The following is an 18,197-nucleotide window of genomic DNA, read 5'->3' on the forward strand; positions in this document are numbered from 1 at the left end:
ACCTGGACCCATTTCCTCTCCGGTAAAACACTGTCACCAGGTCTAAAGCGCCTTTACATAAAAGCAAGCGGCTGGATACAGGTATGGAAACGTTAAATACTTACAGGCTGTGGTTAGGAAAGTTTAGTTGTGAGACTGAGAAAGAAGGGCAGAGTGGCTTTTAGTCAAAAGATTGTGTAGTCTTTTAGAAAACAACAAAAACACAGTAAACCAAAACAACCCAACCAACTATGCCAACTGATTATCAGTTTGCTAACCTTTGTGTTTAAGTTCTCAACGAAGATATTAAGAATGCACTTCCAACACCTGAACACAAAACAGGGTGTACCTGCTAGGACAAAATTAAGTTTCCTTTCCAGCATACTCTTCATTAGCTTTTGGTGCCACATGCTGAAGAATTTAGATTTAAATCAGTGACTGGCAAGTGTCAGCAGGCAATAGCTTGCACTACACTGATGACTCCATCTTGACCATCCTTTTCTTCAACACCTCCTTTTTTAACTTTTAAATTTAAAAATTAATCTTCCTTTTGGAAATTCAGAACCAGGCCTGATTTTCTTTGTCATCTCTGGTCACGCTGTAGGATTCTCTTCAGAAACCATTCTTACTTCTTGCCGATCCCATTTGTTACTTTTGATTTGGAATGCCGATTCCTCCTCCTGGATGAATGGCTTTCACTGTTGACTGAGTGTTTTGGTGGACTGTTGTCACAACCTGCTGAGATACAATTTTTTTTTTTTTTTTTTTAGTTTATATATATTTGGCATTGGCAAGGTCTTGTCTAAAAGACAATAAAGCTTTCTAGAACTACAGTGTTTACAGGATGGATTATTTCAAGCTAATACAAACTGGTCAATACTTGTACTCCATCTAGTGGCCTTTTAAACAAAAAAACCAAAACACACGCCAAAAAACCCAACAGAACACCAAACCAATTCTTGAGACTTCTGTAAAATTCCTCATTCTCAAAAAAATTCAGAAGCTCGCTGTAGTAAAATATAGTGGTGAAACATTCTCCATTTTCAATTACATCAATAATTAAACCTCCAAATCTTTATTCCTGATAGGTATTACTACCAGAAACTAAGAACTGTGGAAGCGAGATCACAGATCCTTGTAAGAGCACAGTTCTTGTTTTCAGTCTTTCATATAACAGACCATGTCTGACCCTGAGAAAGCAGAGACACACAACAGGGACTGAAACCAGACTTTAAGAACAAAACATGAGAGATGCTGAGGTTTCTAATTAATGAAGTAATGAGTGTCAGAGACATTTCCTTGGCCAGATTTCTCAGACATATATAAATGGAAAAATCATTTTGAGTGCAAGCAATTTTTCACCAAAATATAAAACTCATAAATTTACTCAACTGAGAATAAATTACTATCAGCAACCATAAAAATAATCTATGGAGCATAAAGCAGCTCTGCCGTAGGTGCTTTTCAAGCATATGCCAAATAAGAAATATTTTAAATGATACAAACACCTGGAGCATAAACTCTGACAGAGAGAACTTCCAGGTGTGAATCTCAACATTTGTTCCAGAAGACCACACTAAGGAGTTAATGGAAGAGGCAGGTAACATAACTGACCTCTAGTGTAGGGAAAACAAGCCACTGCTTTTGCTTAGGGACAGAGAAAGCTGTTTATGACCATCAGCACTGCATTAACTAGGCAAGCTCAGTAAGAACACAAGCTCCAGGGCACATTCTTGGCTGTTTCTTAACAAGCAGGAATAAACACAATTCCCATTCATATGTTTTAAATCAAACGTGCAATTTTCAGAGAGAAAAACCTGTCTGCAGGAGTTATGAAATATGTAACGCTCTAAACCTACAAGAATGGCCTGGAATAGTGGCAGAAAAATTCAGTTGCTTCATTAAAAAAAATAAATACATCTCCAAGAGTTAAAAGAAAAAAAAAAGGGGGGGGGGGGCAGGGAGTGGAGTAAAGTAAAATAGCTTTGCACGTGATTTATCTGTATAGCTCCTGCAGGGGTGTTTAAATAAGTCCAGTTGTATCCCAGGCAAGTTTCTGAAGCCTCATTTCCTAGTACTGACCCATAATGCTACCACTTTGAAAAACGAGATGCAAAAGTGCCAATACCTCTACTGAACTTAGAATGAAGCCAGGAAGCATCTGAACTGTAAGGGCTGTCTGATTCACTTTCTGATAAGCTCTGTAAAAAAAGAAGGACACATCATTGGGATGCTGGTGGTTCTTGTCATCATCACTTCTGTTTGCAATTAGGCTTGTAAATTTAAACTGTGGCAGAAGTCCTCATAAAACATTCAGTCGGTACTTAGGACTTCTCCCTTCACAGTTAGAAGGTACAAGTAGGTGATACAATAAGAACTCACCACTTGCCATGTGATCTGTTGTGTAACCAAATACTCTTAATATTCCCCTAGCATTGCACCTGTACAATGGGAACATTAGCTAACCATTCATCCCTGAATGCTTTGCTAAAATTACAGTCTCATTTTGAGTAACTAAGACAGCATTCTTTAGAAACCACAGCGTAATTTGGGACCTGTCCAAGGCCTGCTGAATTCAGAGCTCTTTCTATTGACTTCAGTTAGCCTTTGGACCATCCCCCCTCATCCCCACTTACACTAGCTCTGGTAAAGAATTCTAATAGGTAGGAGAGCTCTGCAGTTTTAACTCTGGTGTAAAACAGAAACGGGCTGCCTAGTAAAGTACCTTTTCTTGGTGGCCGTAGTATTCAGCATACCAAACCATACCATACAGGCACAGGAAAGTTGTAACGGCCTAAACAAGGGAGAAAAAGAAAAAGAAAAAAATAATCCATAAAACATTTTCCAAATTCCTTGGCTGGTTCAAGGTCCCAGAGACTTCCATGCTCTGTTTCTCTCTGCATCTTTTGTCAGGATGAGTAAGACTCGTGCATCAACTTCAAGGTACACACACATTCTGTCACCATAGGGTATGCAGACCAGGTCTCGATGGGAGCATGAGAACAAACACAGATCACCCACATACACACACCATACTCCCTCAGCGTGGATTTTGTCCTCACCCGGTACAGTCAACATACAAGTACCTACAAACTGCCTTTGTAGGTGCATTATCAGGAACCAGTCTGAGAGAAAAGCAAATTCTCCTCCTCCCTGCCTCACACTTAAGGCTGGGTTACATGTTTGGTTTTGTGGTGCTCTGATCCAGAGAGCAATGCAATACTTTTCTCCTCTGAAATTTCATTAATGAGTGACATGCTAAATAAGAGAACAATAAATTCTGACTCCCTATCACCTGTTCAAACCATGTTCCCAACTACAAGGGAGAAGTATTTATCTGTCAGTCCATTATAAATGTCTTATTTTTCATTGACCATTAAAAATGTGCTTGGCATTGGAGTTACAAGCCTGGCAAGACAAACATCCATTTATTGTAACAAAATGGGCATTTCATGCTGTATTTGCAGCAATCGTACTGAAGTACAGAAAGTTACAGGCTGAGTGAGAATGATTTGCCTGATAAAGGAGTGTTGCTTATGTAGTTGTAAGACTTCAGTGTGAAACAACATGCTTATTAATGCTATTCATTAACTCCTGTTCCTTTCCAGTGGGCACTCTAGCAAGCACCAAAATTAGCCTCAATTGAACTGACATTTTTCTTTCATAAAGATAAAGCACCCTATAACTAGTGTTTGTTTCACTGTTAAGCACTGGTACAGTGGTGATAATCTGCTATGTCAAGAAATAAGTAGAAAGCTATTCTAGTCCCCTCAAAGTGGGTACAGCAAGACCATCTAAACCATCTAGCATTTGCTTTTCCTAGGATGTGCACAAAGCTCCTTAGCAGCATTCCCACACAATGATCCCCTGCTGCCAATGGTCCAGAGAGGAAGTTATTCAGATACTTTCAATGCTTTTGCCATGCTTTATGTTTCACATGCAAAACCTCACTTACCACACAGAGAAGCCAGAACACAACATACAGTATTTGTGTTTTGGAAAAAAGATCCTGTCCAAACTTTATGCACACGATGGCTTCAAGGAAAGCAATAACCCTGTGCGTAAATGAGAGAGAGAAGGGACGGGGGGGGAAGTGGTTACAAACACTAAGGATTTAACTCACAAGCTCACAACCCAGACCCCACACTGGCAGCTCTAAACAAGCACTACTCTCTGGTGAGCACTCACCTCCTCAACACCACTATCAGCTACAATTCTTTGGGAAATCCATTTTTCTTTTTATACTTTTCCTCAGCATAAGCAGTGCACAAGCAGCCACCGACTGGCAGCTCACAATCCCGCAAGCCTCTGCTTGTTCCAGGAACAAGCGTGTGCCAATAGCAGAGAATTTCTCTTCATATCTGCCATTGTGCCCAGCCCTCATCAGTTATAAATTTCTTTTCCATGCTGAACAACCAATAGCCTCTCTGTTGGGTGAACTAAAACTGTGCTTTGAGTGTTTCTCTACTGTAAGTAGATTTATTACAATTCTAAACAGGCTACTCTGCTTGCTTCAGATGGATTGTAATGAGAAAATTAACGTGAAACAGCATTTCAAATTCAGCCAGAATCCACACGTTTGTTTTGGTTTATGTGTAAACCCAGGTGCATACTACAGTAACAGAGGATTAGGGAGAGAAATGTGAAAGGAAAATTAGCAGTAGTCACTTCCCTCACTGGCATTACAAGAACCAAAACAAGTGTCTCCAGCTCTCTTCCCATTTCCAGATGTTTACAACTTTTCAGGCTTAAAGCTATGGAGACTTGGTCACCACTTGGTGGGGAACAAGGGGTTATGAATCCAATGCTTCCACCATTTGCCATGGAAATATTTAATTTGGATACAAAATTACTTTCTTTTGTTTAAAAAAAACAAGTACAGGCATGGAAATATGACTGGTGTAGCAAAAATATAGAAAATTGACTCCAAGCTGAAGCAAATCACGAAGTACTATTAAATATATAAAAGTTTAATACTTAACTGGTTAAATAGTGACTTAGAGTTTGTACATGAACACACTCCTCAAATAAGTGTGCCAGCACTCCCCACAAACAGGCAGCTGCCAAAAACTAGCCCTAGTGCCTGGCAGACAGGACCCATCTCCCTCCATGAAAGAGAGAGGAAAGATGTGTACAAAACGTAGCTACCAGTATTACAGAGCCGGCCCTGGTGCAAATAATAAATCACAGCTTTCTCTGTAGCATCTACTGTAGCTTGCAGTGTGATGAGTGGGGCCAAAACTCAGAATCGGGGAATTAATACCTAATTGACCAATACTACAAGTTAATAAGGTACATGTTCATAAAAAATGGAGAGCAGTGCTACTCTGTTGGGCCAGCAACTATTTTTCTTTCTTCATTTTATATTCTTACTCATCCAGCTGCAGACTGGAAAAAAAAATAGTTAAGCTGAACAACTGCAGTGGGAACAGCAAGACCACCATCAGGAAACAAACACACATACTCAAAGGTATAAACAAAACAACACGCTATTTTCAACAAGGACTCAAAATGATACAGCTGCTTGTGCTGCATTTATATGTTCTTTCCATTATTCTTGTCAAGAATACTTGGGTTAAGCACATTGTACAACAGGACAGCTATTACACTTAAAGTGCTGGTAAATCAAAAGATGGAAGAACGCTAACAAGTGTCCTACTGAAGGGTGGTGAGAACACTCCACAGAACTAAAGACATTTCATTCAACCTAAATGGTCTTGCAACATCCTAACAAATACTCCTTTTTGAAAGGCTTCATCATAACTAAAATGGTGCGATTTCCTGCAGACCTGTTGCTCTGGCCTTGTTCATGCCTTACATCACTTACTGTCTATCTGCTGAAAGTGATACTACAGCGTATGTCAAGTTGCAGAGAATACAGTTTCACCTTAATACAAGGCACTGGTTTTAACTGTATCCATGACTATGCTGTTGCAAATTCCATCTGTGCCTTTAGAAGTCTGTCTTGGTCACTACAGATAGGAATATCCTATATACTTGCATTTAATTACTGCAGAAACTGTGTTCTGGATAGTTAAATTACTGAAGAGTGATGCTTTTCCAACAAACAGGAACTCCTAGTGTTGCTCTGGTTTTTCTAGATTACAGAAGCAAACAGTATCAAGTTGAATACTTATTCCATGCACATTTCCCACGATTATATCAGACTGTAGATGAATATTATGTTTCAGTTCTTCTTACGAGATCATAAAGAAGTTTTTGAGATTCTATTTCCTGACATGTATTACACTAAAGTGTTCAGTGAGAGCTTTGAACAGAGGTTGAGGCTGCTTCAATCCTTAACAAGCTTTCAGAGCCAGAAAGCAAACATTTAGCATCATATTTCCCTTCAGCTTGCAAAAGGCTATGTTTACATTCTCTCTTTTGGACAAAACAGAGAGGTTTGTTTCTCTTCATAAGGCAGAACTTTAAAATTCTTCCCCCAAATTCATTAAAGTATTTAAAATGTGTCTTCTTTCAGACTCTTAAATTGCCATTTATAGTTCTCAGAAATTCTTTATATATAAGCACCTCAATTCCTAAATCACTTAAGTACAGATTTCAGTAACACGTCTATATTCAAATGCTTATCTCTAAAATACCAACACAGATCCACACAGTTCATCTGAAACTACCAAGATGCTTATGCATAGAGCAAGGTTACTTGATCCTAATTTTAAATTAGGTGATGATATTAATTATGTGATTAGTTATTTATCTTCAGCACTGAAGTACCATCCATACCAAACCCAGGAAGACAGGCTACAGTGCCATGATCATCAAAAAATCCAGTGCCTTTAAGGGTTGCACATGTTACAGCCTCTCTTCAGGAAGCGTAATGCATGTTTCGAGGACTGGGATCCTCCTTAGGCAAGGAGGCTTCTGCTGACAGGAAATATTGTCAACTCCTACTCAAAACCAATAAAACTGAAGAAGAACAGAGCTACTGCCTTTTGTATGTCCATTGGATGTTACAGTCGGGAGTTGAAGACAGTAATAGATCCATCCAGGAAGGTGTAAGTCAGTGAAAGGTGATTATTTAAGCCCAACCAAATCCACAGAGACACGTGTCATGTTCTCCAGGGTACATCCAAAACAAGAGTAGAAATCACTTTAATTACATAGCAGTATGCTCTGCTCTCATCTCAACTAAATGCTGACAAAGCAGTGTAATGCACCAGGAGCACTGTTCCTAAAACTCTGTAACATCCCTGAGACTAACAGAAAGTATGTTTGACAGAGAACTGTCTCTAATTTAGACTTGAGTATTTTATCACTCATCAAAATGCTATTCCAATTTGAAACTAAAGATTCTTCCATTAAACACAAAACTGATTCAGACAATCCTGGAAATAAGACATACTAATATTGACAAATTAAATGGCTCTTTTTATTTAAAATCACTGCCATCAGAAGTTAGCTTCTTGAATAAAAATACACGATTTAGGGTCTTTTATGTTTTCTCATTTGTATGTTTCCAAATCATAAATCAAAAGGGACACTACTACACTGCTTATTTACAAGCAGCTTTTATGGCACTACAATAGCTATGCTTCTGGTCTCCTGAACAGTACATTTCAGTCAAAACATCTAGTGAAGGAAGTTCTCACCAGAAGCAATCATGCAAAGTCTCCATTTAAAGGTCTCCTCCAAGAGCTAGGTTGGAAGAGATCACAGCTAAGGTAAATGTGTTCATAGCATGTTCTCTTTGAGAAGATAATAGAAAAGGTCAATAATCACGATGTGTTTCACTGTCTTCTGCTGTGATTCCCCTGACAGCACCAGTGCTCACTGGGATGGCCAGGTAACATTGCTCTCATGACAGAGAAGCCGTAGAGACAAAAAATTTTACCCTTCTCCCCTGATTGAGAATATGGGCAGTAGCCAATGTTACATGGAAGGAGCCTAGCTTTACCAAGTAGTTTTTAGTTTTTCCTTCTGTTCCCCTCCTTGGTCGTTCCATTACTTCCCATGTTCTATCTCCAAAGCCAGATCCTTCTTTTCCTCTGAACTTAAAAAAAACCCCATATCTACAGACTGTTCTTTACACTAAAAACAACAAAGGAGAAAGATTGACTTCATGCAAAGACTGTTCCCATGCTGGTCTCCTACTTAACACTTGCTTCCAGAATGCAGCAACAACACTTACCCGAACACCCAGCACTGAGTTCCCACCCTCTTGCACTGCGTGTCTGTGAGGTAGGCATAGTACTGCCTGTGAAGGGAAACAAAGAAATTCTTCAGTGAACTGGAAGTTCTCAGAATATTTATATTTAGAAAATGAGTTTGTGTTACAAATGTATCTATACTGAAAATGAAGTGCTGATAGTTGAACTTGCAAGCAATCATGCTGGATGTCTACCAGATGGCTTCAATTCTAGTAGGGCAGATTATCACATAGATCGAATAGCTTGAAACAACACTAAAACAATCCTGAGAGCAAGGACTGGGAAAGTACCCAAACTAGTAGACTAACAAAGCTACACATTTGTCTCTCCAATGAATCTCCAGTTCTTTTTGACAAAGTACAGCAGCTTCAAAAGAATTAAAGAATACTCTGCTTTTTCAACAGTTGGTGTGTTTAATTTATTTACATTCTTGAGATGTAGATTTGAATTTTGACAGAAACTGAACCTGGCTATCCCATACCCAGACTGAGTGCTCTAACCACTGATAACATTTTCATCTGAAGAACAGAGTAGAATTCCTCACTATTTTGAAAACAGCCTGGAGACCACTCTGCTCTGTTGTATGTGCACTAAATTTTGAGGATTTAGAGAGAGGAATTCCAAAGAAGTGGGACTAAAGTTCCTTTACACTCTGATTTGCAGTGACAGATGAGGAAGACAAGTGATAATAATAAAAAAAAAAATACAAGGATTGTTTAAGAATAAAGACTTCTACAACTTCAGGCAACTGCCTGAAAAACACCTGAAACCTCACCTATACAGAAACTTGTAGGATGTCTAAGGTGATTTAACAGTGTGAAATCACTGAACATAACTTGAGATATTACCAGTTGTATTTTAAGAATAAACCAATGCATGGTTGCCATTAAACTGTCCAAGGTTACTCACTTTACTTACAAATGGGAAACTCCCTGCCTCTAACTTCAAAACTGGGTGCACCCTGTCTACCTCCAGCTCTGTTACAGGAAAAAATAAATTAAAGGGGCTCTGCTAACAAGCCAAAGTAGTGTGCATGACTAGAAGCAGGTTAACATTTCTACACAACTGCTAACACTGCATACACACTGTTCTGTTGCTCAGTCTATGGGGATGCTCTACCTTTTCTGATAACATGCCAATATGTCCTGCAGACAAAGAGAATAAGAAACTAAGAAAATTGAACAGCTCTGTTTTCCCTCCTCTACACTTCTGCGAGCATCTGACTCATCAACTAGGATACATTCACTTGCAGTCCTCAAGGAGAACATATGCAGCAACTCAAATACAGGCAGATGCTATATAAACAGAAGATGGAACAGACTGGTTCTGCATCCCTATGGAAACAGATGTTTATATACATTTTACCTTATTTGGCAAAAAAACACATTTTATTGAAAGTTGATTGTTTTGCTTTTCATGGTGGCAAAACCAAATTTCTTGACATGTGCTGTACTTATTCACAAACTAAATGCAGTTCTTGGGTTCCTAGTCAAGCTTCTATAAACTTAAGAAAAAAAAAAAAACCCATGGCAACAAAATTACCTTACAGTGGGTGCTGTAATGATTCCTATGAAGAGAATTCTCCCCCAGCTTAAAGGGTGGCTTGCTTGGAACACAAAGATATGCTTCAAAAAGAACGTGTTCAATTCAGTCAGCTAAAAAAAAAAAATAGTTAATAGTCTTCAACTTATGTAACTCTTAATTAGTTACTACAGAAAATGTGCAAAGATTAATGTGGGAACTAAAGCATGGAAGGAAAACTGCGCTCTAGTATTATCCTGCTGGTTAGACTGAGGATTTAGAGTCTAAGATTCCCACTCTAGGACAAGAAAGGAATATACTAGTATGACAAAGAATTCTCCCCTATCCACCTCTATAAAAGAAATCCATTAAGGGACAAGACACTAATTCACACTGCAGACATATTCTGGTAACTTTCATATCTTAAATCAGGACTGTGTTAAGTTTGGTAGAGGAGAAGAAGAAATTGTATTTTTAAAAAAAATTCTCTCAAATACTTCTGGTTTTCCAGCAAATTCAGCAATTTCAGCAAATTAAAAACATTTTAAAAATTAAAAGTTTTCATGAAGCCTGATAGTATTTGCATAATTAAGTAACCAGAGTTGTTGAGAAATGTTATGGAGTCTTCCTGGATCAAGGTCAGAATTCAGTTGTATCAGTGATACATCCAACAGTCAATGGGAAAGAAAGAAAAGCAAAAAAACCAACCAAAAAACCCCCTAAAACAAACAAACACGCAAAATCCCCCCACGGCAAAACCAAAACCAAACCAAACCAAAAACCCACCCTTAACATCACTTTCTAGTAGGTTTTTTTTTAACTGTATCAACTGCAAAGAGCAATCTGATAGCCAGCAATCTGTAACATTTGGGTTTTCCACAGATTCTGTAATTACACTCCTGAGCGATCGTGTAACTCCCATGAACAATGCCCTCACCAACTCTGTATTATCAATTCATTTAACTGTGTGTTTCACAGACATACATTGCATTAGAATATCTTCCAGACAAACACAGCCAATAAGTAACTGAGCTGATGGCAGCTTTGATTTCACAGAACTTACTTCTTACCTGCCAAATGATCATGAAAAGGTAGATTCCAGCCACTCTTTGAAATGAAGACTTTGGGTCAAACCAGCGGACATAGGTCCAGCTGGCTGGGGTGAACTGTAATACAGCTCTTTTGATTTTCCCTGTGGTCGTGTGAATGTCCCTAGGAAAACAGAATGGCTGCAGTAAATGCAAGGAATATGCAAGTGGGGAAAAAGAAGAGAAAAAAAGAAAGAAGTAATAGCCACGTTACTGATGTTTCAGAACAATCACACTTTTTTGATGGAGAGCAAAGCTCTTCACAGACACAACTGTGTAACAGAAAAGGGTGAATTAATAATGTATTAAACAGTTAATTCAGGGTTCATTCTGCTACGAAAGCCCACCTTCCTCTAACCTCAGTCAGTAACTAATGACAAAATATATCTATCATTCTCTCCATGAAGGAAAGAAGCAAGAATTGCAATTTTGCAACCCCCTTAGAAAATCTAGAGGATATTTCTTTCTAGTCTATGGTGTGACTGCTCTTTTTCCAAAGATCTCATGCTCTAGAGCTCACTGACTTCAAGAATCTGTCCTATTTATTATTCATTAACTGTGTAAGGGGCTGGCTCCACAGGTTTGAAAATACTGCCCTTCCAGCACACACAGCCCCTACTGTTCTTACATGCATGTCAATCTTCTGGAGACATGTGGTAACACCAGTAAAAGCTAGAAGGCTTTTAAACTCCCTTTCAAAAGGGGATGTAACATCTCACAGATGTGTTACTGGCCCTTGCTTTTGGTAATTAATTCAGAAAAGGACCAGAATCCAAAGGACAGGGTATCTAAGAAAAACTCAGTTTCCTTTCCTGAAGGGCCAGGAGTCAGTTTTCACCCTGTTATTTCTCTGGCCTTCTGGACAAAAAAGGAGATTCAAATTTGCTATTTCTGATACTTCTATTCTTTTAGGCTTGTGGCATCATAGGTTAGGGTGAACCTTCTAATCTTGAAGATGTATGCCTATTCAATGAAAAAAGGAAACAAAAGACACAAGCAAAAGCTTCTCATTCTATGCAGCTCACCTTAATGTTAAGGGTCCAAAAAGAATATGAGGAAAAAATATACCACAAAGACAGTAAAGACTAGTCGTGACACAGATAATAAACTCCCTATAAAGAGAGGGACCATCAACTCTGTAATGTTCATTATTCTTCCTGAACTAGAATGTGGGAAAATTGAATTGAGACTAAAAGCTGGATGGGATTCTCCAAGCCACTGACAAATTTGTGAAGAAAGAAAACAGTACAGAAGTTCACGTAGGGGTACAAATTTAGAATTCCAGATTTGAGCTCCTCTTTCATCTGTCAAGGCAACATCCTCTAGCATTCCATCCTGTTTCATCCATACCATTGGCAATGTGCAGATAACCATGCCTGCCACCAACTGGCAGGGAAGAAGGCAGGAGAGGGGCAAAAAAAACCGATGAAGAAACCATACCAGGACAACTAGGAACTGACACTTACTAGAACGTAAGCTGTTGCCCTTTTATACTACAAACACTATTTTAATTTGCATTTATTTTAGAGGCTCAGCCGTGGGGTAAGGCAATTAACTGCACAGGTACAATCAGCCTGATTCCTCTTCTGCAATTACAACTAGAGCTGATAGACAGCCACACTAATGCCTCAGCAAGGTGAGCTCAAATCCACCTGCAAAAACACCGTGTAATGAGAAAACAACTACAATTCATTTTGTTCACTGCCTTCTTCAAAGTTTTACTTAGACAAAATAAACTGAAAATGCAAATAGCTTCACTACTTTATATTGCTGTTTGGTATCAATGCTTGGAACTCAGACTGCGAAGGAAAACCATATACACACAGTCCTACTTACAAATACATGCTGTATGGTAGCATTGCTGTGAGATGGACTTAAACATTGAAACTGAATTTACAGTGTTGTTAGCACATACAGACTGCATGCTATTTCTATACTACATGCATTTTACATATGCGAAGAAGGAGGTCTATGTCCCAAGGAAATTAATTTAGTATTATAACATCAAATATAATGTTTATCAAGCTTTAATTTGGACCTACTTGAAGCTTGCCCAGTGATAGGTCCTCATCTCCAAGAAACGACAAACTACCATGCCCAACCAGATGCCACCCCCGTTACAAAGCAGGATGTCCAAAATGACTTGATCCCACCAGCATTCAGCAAAATTAGGCAGAAGGTGCATGAAGAAGAGCTACAGAATACAGCAAAAACATTCTGGGTAAGCAACAGCACAGAATTCATGTAAACACACTTTTTAAGCAAACATCCAAAAATCAGCTTTCCAGTACATGTCACACTCCAAGGACATGAGCTACAACCCCTGAGATTCGATGGGCATCCTTCTGCTAACTGCAGAAGGCCTTGGGTAGAACAGCACAACACGTCAGAGGTTTCTTTCTCACAGCTCCCTGTTGGGGCTATGCTGTCTGTAAGGATAACCACGCAGTTCTTGGAGGAGATACTTTACAAAACACATAGCAAACTAAAGGATATTCTTACCCCCAAAAAAAACCCCACCCAAAACCAAAACAACAATATAATTTTTGTCAGTTACTGTACATACACTGTGTTTGTGGAAGATTTTGTAATAGAGTACCTTTTATTAACAGATCTATAAATAAAACACTGAGAAAACAGGTATGGGAAAAGGAATAAGAACATTTTCTGTGCACAGCAAGAATGAATACTGATCCATTTATAATAAATTACAGTGACCAATACCAACAATGACAGTTCCTTTAACAACTCATGCAAAAGTTTATCAAAGCAACTTGAGGGTCTTTGACAAGGCTATGGGAATTTCAACCAGTCAAAAAGAAAATCTGCATTTCTCTTCAGGACCCAAGCTACACAGCGCTGCTCATTAGCCTGCAATGTTTTCCCTTCCATGTTTTAAATTGATTTAACCTGAAAGGGGCACTAGGCTATGAGTCTCCATCTGCAATAATCCAAAAATGCCAGAAATTAGGAATAGTAAGGCAGCACAAACCAGAGTGGAGGCGTCAGCCAGGCCATCTCTAAGGTGCTAGCTTTTTACTCTGAAGAAGGAACCAAGGTCTGCCTGCCTCCCAAGTTTAATCCAAGAGTAAGGAGCACGAGCCAAGTGTCCCATTTCAGAACAGGGAGCCAGCTGAAATCCATTAATGCTAATAGGAGATGCACAGCTAAGTCCCTATGTAACTGCCCTGATAACTTCTGTAGGTTTCTAATGACTTTCCTGAATTAACTAATTCATTAAAAGTCCATTTGAGTGGTGATAACCTCTCTATATATTGAACCTTACCCAACACATTGTCTGTTCCAATAATCTGCCTTTCAACAACACGGAATACTAGACACCCCATGCGGTATCAAATTGAAGATGGTGGTTGTGTGATGATCAGCTGAACGATAAGGGTGCACGTGAAACAAATCCAAGTTACTTCTTTTCCAGGGGGAAAAAGTGAGTACAATAACTAGCAAAGCTGTTTTCTGTGGATGGATACTTGTGAAGCCTCAATCTTACCTCAGAAAACAACCTATCCCTCACTGCCACAGAACAAAACCAGGCTTTGAAAAGGAACTCACTGCACCAGCATTTTCAAGACCAGAAATTTAATTTTAGGCAACTAAACTCTTACCTGTTTCAGAACTTTAAATGCCTAGTCAGATGAGCCAAGCATTCTCAAGAAAGCAAGCTCTACAGAAAACTATGATTTTACAGACTAAATTCAGGTGTTTACATCTATACTTTGGTATTTTTAGTGTGGCATGTTAGATTATGCTGTCCCAGAAGCTGATAAAAAAAAGGTAATACTTTTTTCTCTCTCTCAATTGTCCAAATATGATGAAATTAAGCTCTCTTACAGAAATGTATCCTTGGATCTTAGGTGATATGTATTCTACTAATCAAGTTCTAGGTAACATGCAAATGAAAATATTTAAAGTAGCAATTAACCAGCTTGAATTCTTGAAACTGATCTAACAATAAGGACCAGCAGTTCAAGCAACAGCCAACTTACTGAATCAAGTCAAGTATCCTTTATTTTTAATCCAAACCAGGATTTTAAAAGCCAATGGTCAAATGCCATAAACATGTGATTAGGAGAACTGTGGTAAAGCAGGATAGCAAAAATAAGTCAGTGATCCTCCAAACCATGGTGCAGGGGACTACACTGCATGTGAATTAGCTTAGATCCAAGTATAGTTAAGCAACAAAAAAACCTAGGCTTGTGAGCTCTGGTTTAACAGATAAAGGGCCAAGCATTCAGGCCTCATGACAGAAAACACACCTAATGGTGTCTTGGCTTTCCATACAGAGTTCTCCTCATGGATCGTCACACCTTCCTCAGGGATCCCTCAACTCCATTTCACTGTACTGTACACAATGTGTATTACTGTTGTATTTGGGGTAAGGGAATTATGCCAGTAGATCTCAGATACTGCAAGGTGGAAAAGGAGAATAATTGCTCTGTACCAAGGAATATCAGTCAACATCTGAAGTAGCACAAGTGTTGACTTCCATAACAGCATAAAAACAAAGTATGAATGGCACCAACAGGCTGCCTAGACTTCTCTCTGAAACCCCTGCCTGCTGTTGTCCACTAACTCAACTGCACCAATTGTTCAGCATCTGGTTTATAAAGCTTAAAATGTAAATCTATACCGAGAATTAGTGAATCGTCTTTCTAGTAACATCCACACATCCCATCCAAGAACAAATCAAGTCTCATACATTTGCTTAATTAATATAAACAGGGGGGCTACCTCAGTGAGCTCCCAGGTGATGCTAATAGTCCAGCACAGCCCATAGCTGCGGATCAGCAAAGCCTTCATTGCCCAGCCCCAGAAATGCCCAAAGGCAAATATATCAAAGTGGCTGAGGATTCTCTCCCAGGTGATAACATGACAGTTCACAGCATACTCCTGTTAGTGAAAAAGAAAAAACAGACCCAACAAGAAGTCTCAATGAACAGGCAACTTCAGAATCACCAGAATGAAGAAACTTCTTTCTATCCAATGTAACAAGCCTGAAATTATAAAGATATAAAAATAAGCATTCTTTTGCTTTTTGTCCTTCTAAATTCTGCAGGAAAACTTTCAGTATTAAGACAGCATCATTGAAGCACAGCTCGCATTTAAAGAGATAGAATAAACCTTCGTTCTTGAAGGAGCATGCATTTCTTCTGTGACAGAGGAACAGCAGGAGCAATAAAACCAGTAATAATAAAACCAGTAAACAATACTCCAGAAAATAGTTATTTGCTTTTCTTTGGGGTCTTGATTTGAAGTAACTACCTTTCCCAATTTTTATGCTGTCTGGTGTTCAGATGTGGCTCATCAGTAGCTAATCCTCATCCATTTGTGATGTGTTACTCATTTCGATGTTCATTTGAATAGCTTTTGTGCCTTGTTTTTATCACCAAAATAACTTCCCAGAAACACATCTGTATTGAGAAAGTTCAGTCACAGGGCTAAAGGGAAAGAAAAATATCACAGGAAACTTGCAACTGTTCTGCCACAGGATGAGTAGCAGATTCCTTGAGAATATGAATGAGTATTCTAGTCCTCGAGAATAAGGGAAATGTCTTCATAACATCGTACAGCAAGTGCTAGAAATCACTGCCCAGTTAAAAAAAAGTAAATCAGAGGCTGGATCTGTGGGGTTCTCTCTCCTCACTGAGCACAAACTAAACTATTTCCAACTGGAAACACACATTTTAAAAAAACTCCCTCCTAAAATATACATTGCCACCTGCAGGTGACAACACAGCACTGCTCAGGGCTGTTGAATTAAGAAACGATTCTCTTATGGGCCAGAGCTACTGCTAATCCTGCGCAAGTAACCATGGTCAAGCTGAAAAGGGGATGGCAGAGAAAGATTTAAATCCTGGTCTCCATAAAGAGAAGAACGTATAATTTCACTCAAAGACTTCTCCAATCTCTCACACTCCCTATCAGAAGGCAGCTAAGTCCCACTACAAAACTGTGAGTAACCCACCCTCCCTTACTGCTGGTGGTCCATGAAGTGGAAGCACAGTACTGCTTCTCACACAGGCCAATGCTGCTGGCAAGTCAGAGAAGGATGCACCACCTGTCCTCAGGATGGCAAAGCTGTAGCTTCAGAGCACATACCCAAAAGCAGTACAACAGGGAACAGCCTGGCAGAATGGTGGACAAATCCACACACATTAGAGCTTCCTTTTGCATTTCTGCTTCTCTCTCTTCATACATATATCCAGAAAAACATTCAGGTATAAATGTCAAATCTCTGAGTTGAAGTCATTTTAGCCATGATCTACACACCCACAAAGCCTTATAGCCACTGTGTTTCATTTCCTAACAAAAGCACAAGTACCCATTACACAGAGGAAGGTGCAGGCTCCTAGCTACACCATGATATCTGAAATTCTATGAGGAGTGAACACAATGAGGTTACTCCAGAAAAGCTTTTTTCGGGGCTCTGTCTTGGTCTTGCTTTTTATTTGTACTGGGACCATCTCATTTCATACAGTGAAATGTATTGAACTTCTGTTTATATTCAAGCAACTTCTGCCAGCCCTGTGCAGGACACCAAGTTGCAGTCTTCATTATAGTCACACTTTAAAATTACTCCTGCTTTAAGTGACAGTATCAGGATTACAAAATAGTACAAAGCAAGATTTTGCTGAGTGCTTTAGTCAGGAAATCTGCTGTACTGTGGATCTGTGCTGGTTAGTAATACTAGTCCTCCACTGACTCAATTCTATTTATTTCTAACTTAAATGACAGGAGTGCCAGGTGAATCTGACTTACCAACAGACTCCTTGTGTCAGCTCCCTTTTGTTGCTCAGCAACATCACTAGCCCCCATACTTATGCTCCACCTAGCAATGCGTCCTCCCACCTGCCCAAAAGCATGCTGCCCACACCTCACCACTACTACTACACGTGTGGCTCCTGCAGAACAGAAAGCCAGAGCCCTGTTCTGGGTGCTGGGGCGGCACAGCACATACTGCTGAGCTGCTGAGTCGTGACACCTTGAGCACCCAGTTTTCCAGGTAAGGAAGCTGTATGCAGCCCTCACTATCGATCAAGTAATGTAAGTTTACTGCACTATAAAGATTTCCAGTCCCTCTTGAGAGCTCCAGGGCAGGAGTTTGCAGCCACTGCTGACTGGTGCTGCACAGTAGTTCACATAGAGTGGGACACTATTTGGCTAAGATAATCATTTCTTTACTCCTGAGGCATGGAGCCTGGTAACAGCACCTGTGCTTACGGTGCACAAATACACAAACCCAAGGGCAAGGAAACATGCTGCTCAGGTGGTGGGCAGTTCTTTGATGCAATAGTGAAGAGTACTAAACTGACAAGTCTTGTCTGTCCGTGCAGTAACCCTCTTCCACTTGGTGCTCAAATACTTACGCCTTCTTCCCCCTGCTTCCCAACATACCTTACATACTTCTCCCAGGCTTCCTTTC

General features: G+C 39.5%; 1 protein-coding gene across 3 annotated transcripts in view; it reads right to left on the reverse strand.

Moving 5' to 3' along the window:
• Nucleotides 1-340: 340 nt before the first annotated feature.
• The window catches only part of PTDSS1 (phosphatidylserine synthase 1), a gene marked incomplete at its 5' end in the record, with an annotated part of 29,840 nt that continues 11,983 nt past the window's right edge, over nt 341-18,197 (reverse strand). The window contains 9 exons of one of the 3 annotated variants that reach the window (XM_084280421.1): nt 341-714; nt 2,108-2,180; nt 2,705-2,773; nt 3,935-4,034; nt 8,129-8,194; nt 9,690-9,802; nt 10,739-10,880; nt 12,799-12,950; nt 15,506-15,664. In XM_084280421.1, coding sequence (XP_084136547.1) covers nt 605-714; nt 2,108-2,180; nt 2,705-2,773; nt 3,935-4,034; nt 8,129-8,194; nt 9,690-9,802; nt 10,739-10,880; nt 12,799-12,950; nt 15,506-15,664 — 984 coding nt within the window. In that variant the 3' untranslated portion in view covers nt 341-604. Of the gene's footprint in view, nt 718-2,086; nt 2,181-2,704; nt 2,774-3,934; nt 4,035-8,128; nt 8,195-9,689; nt 9,803-10,738; nt 10,881-12,798; nt 12,951-15,505; nt 15,665-18,197 lie in introns of all 3 variants that reach the window. The other 2 variants (XM_084280420.1, XM_084280419.1) reach the window with 2 other exon arrangements.

The sequence above is a fragment of the Gallinula chloropus genome (assembly GCF_964237585.1).
Source record: "Gallinula chloropus genome assembly, chromosome: 2".
Lineage (NCBI taxonomy): Eukaryota > Metazoa > Chordata > Aves > Gruiformes > Rallidae > Gallinula > Gallinula chloropus.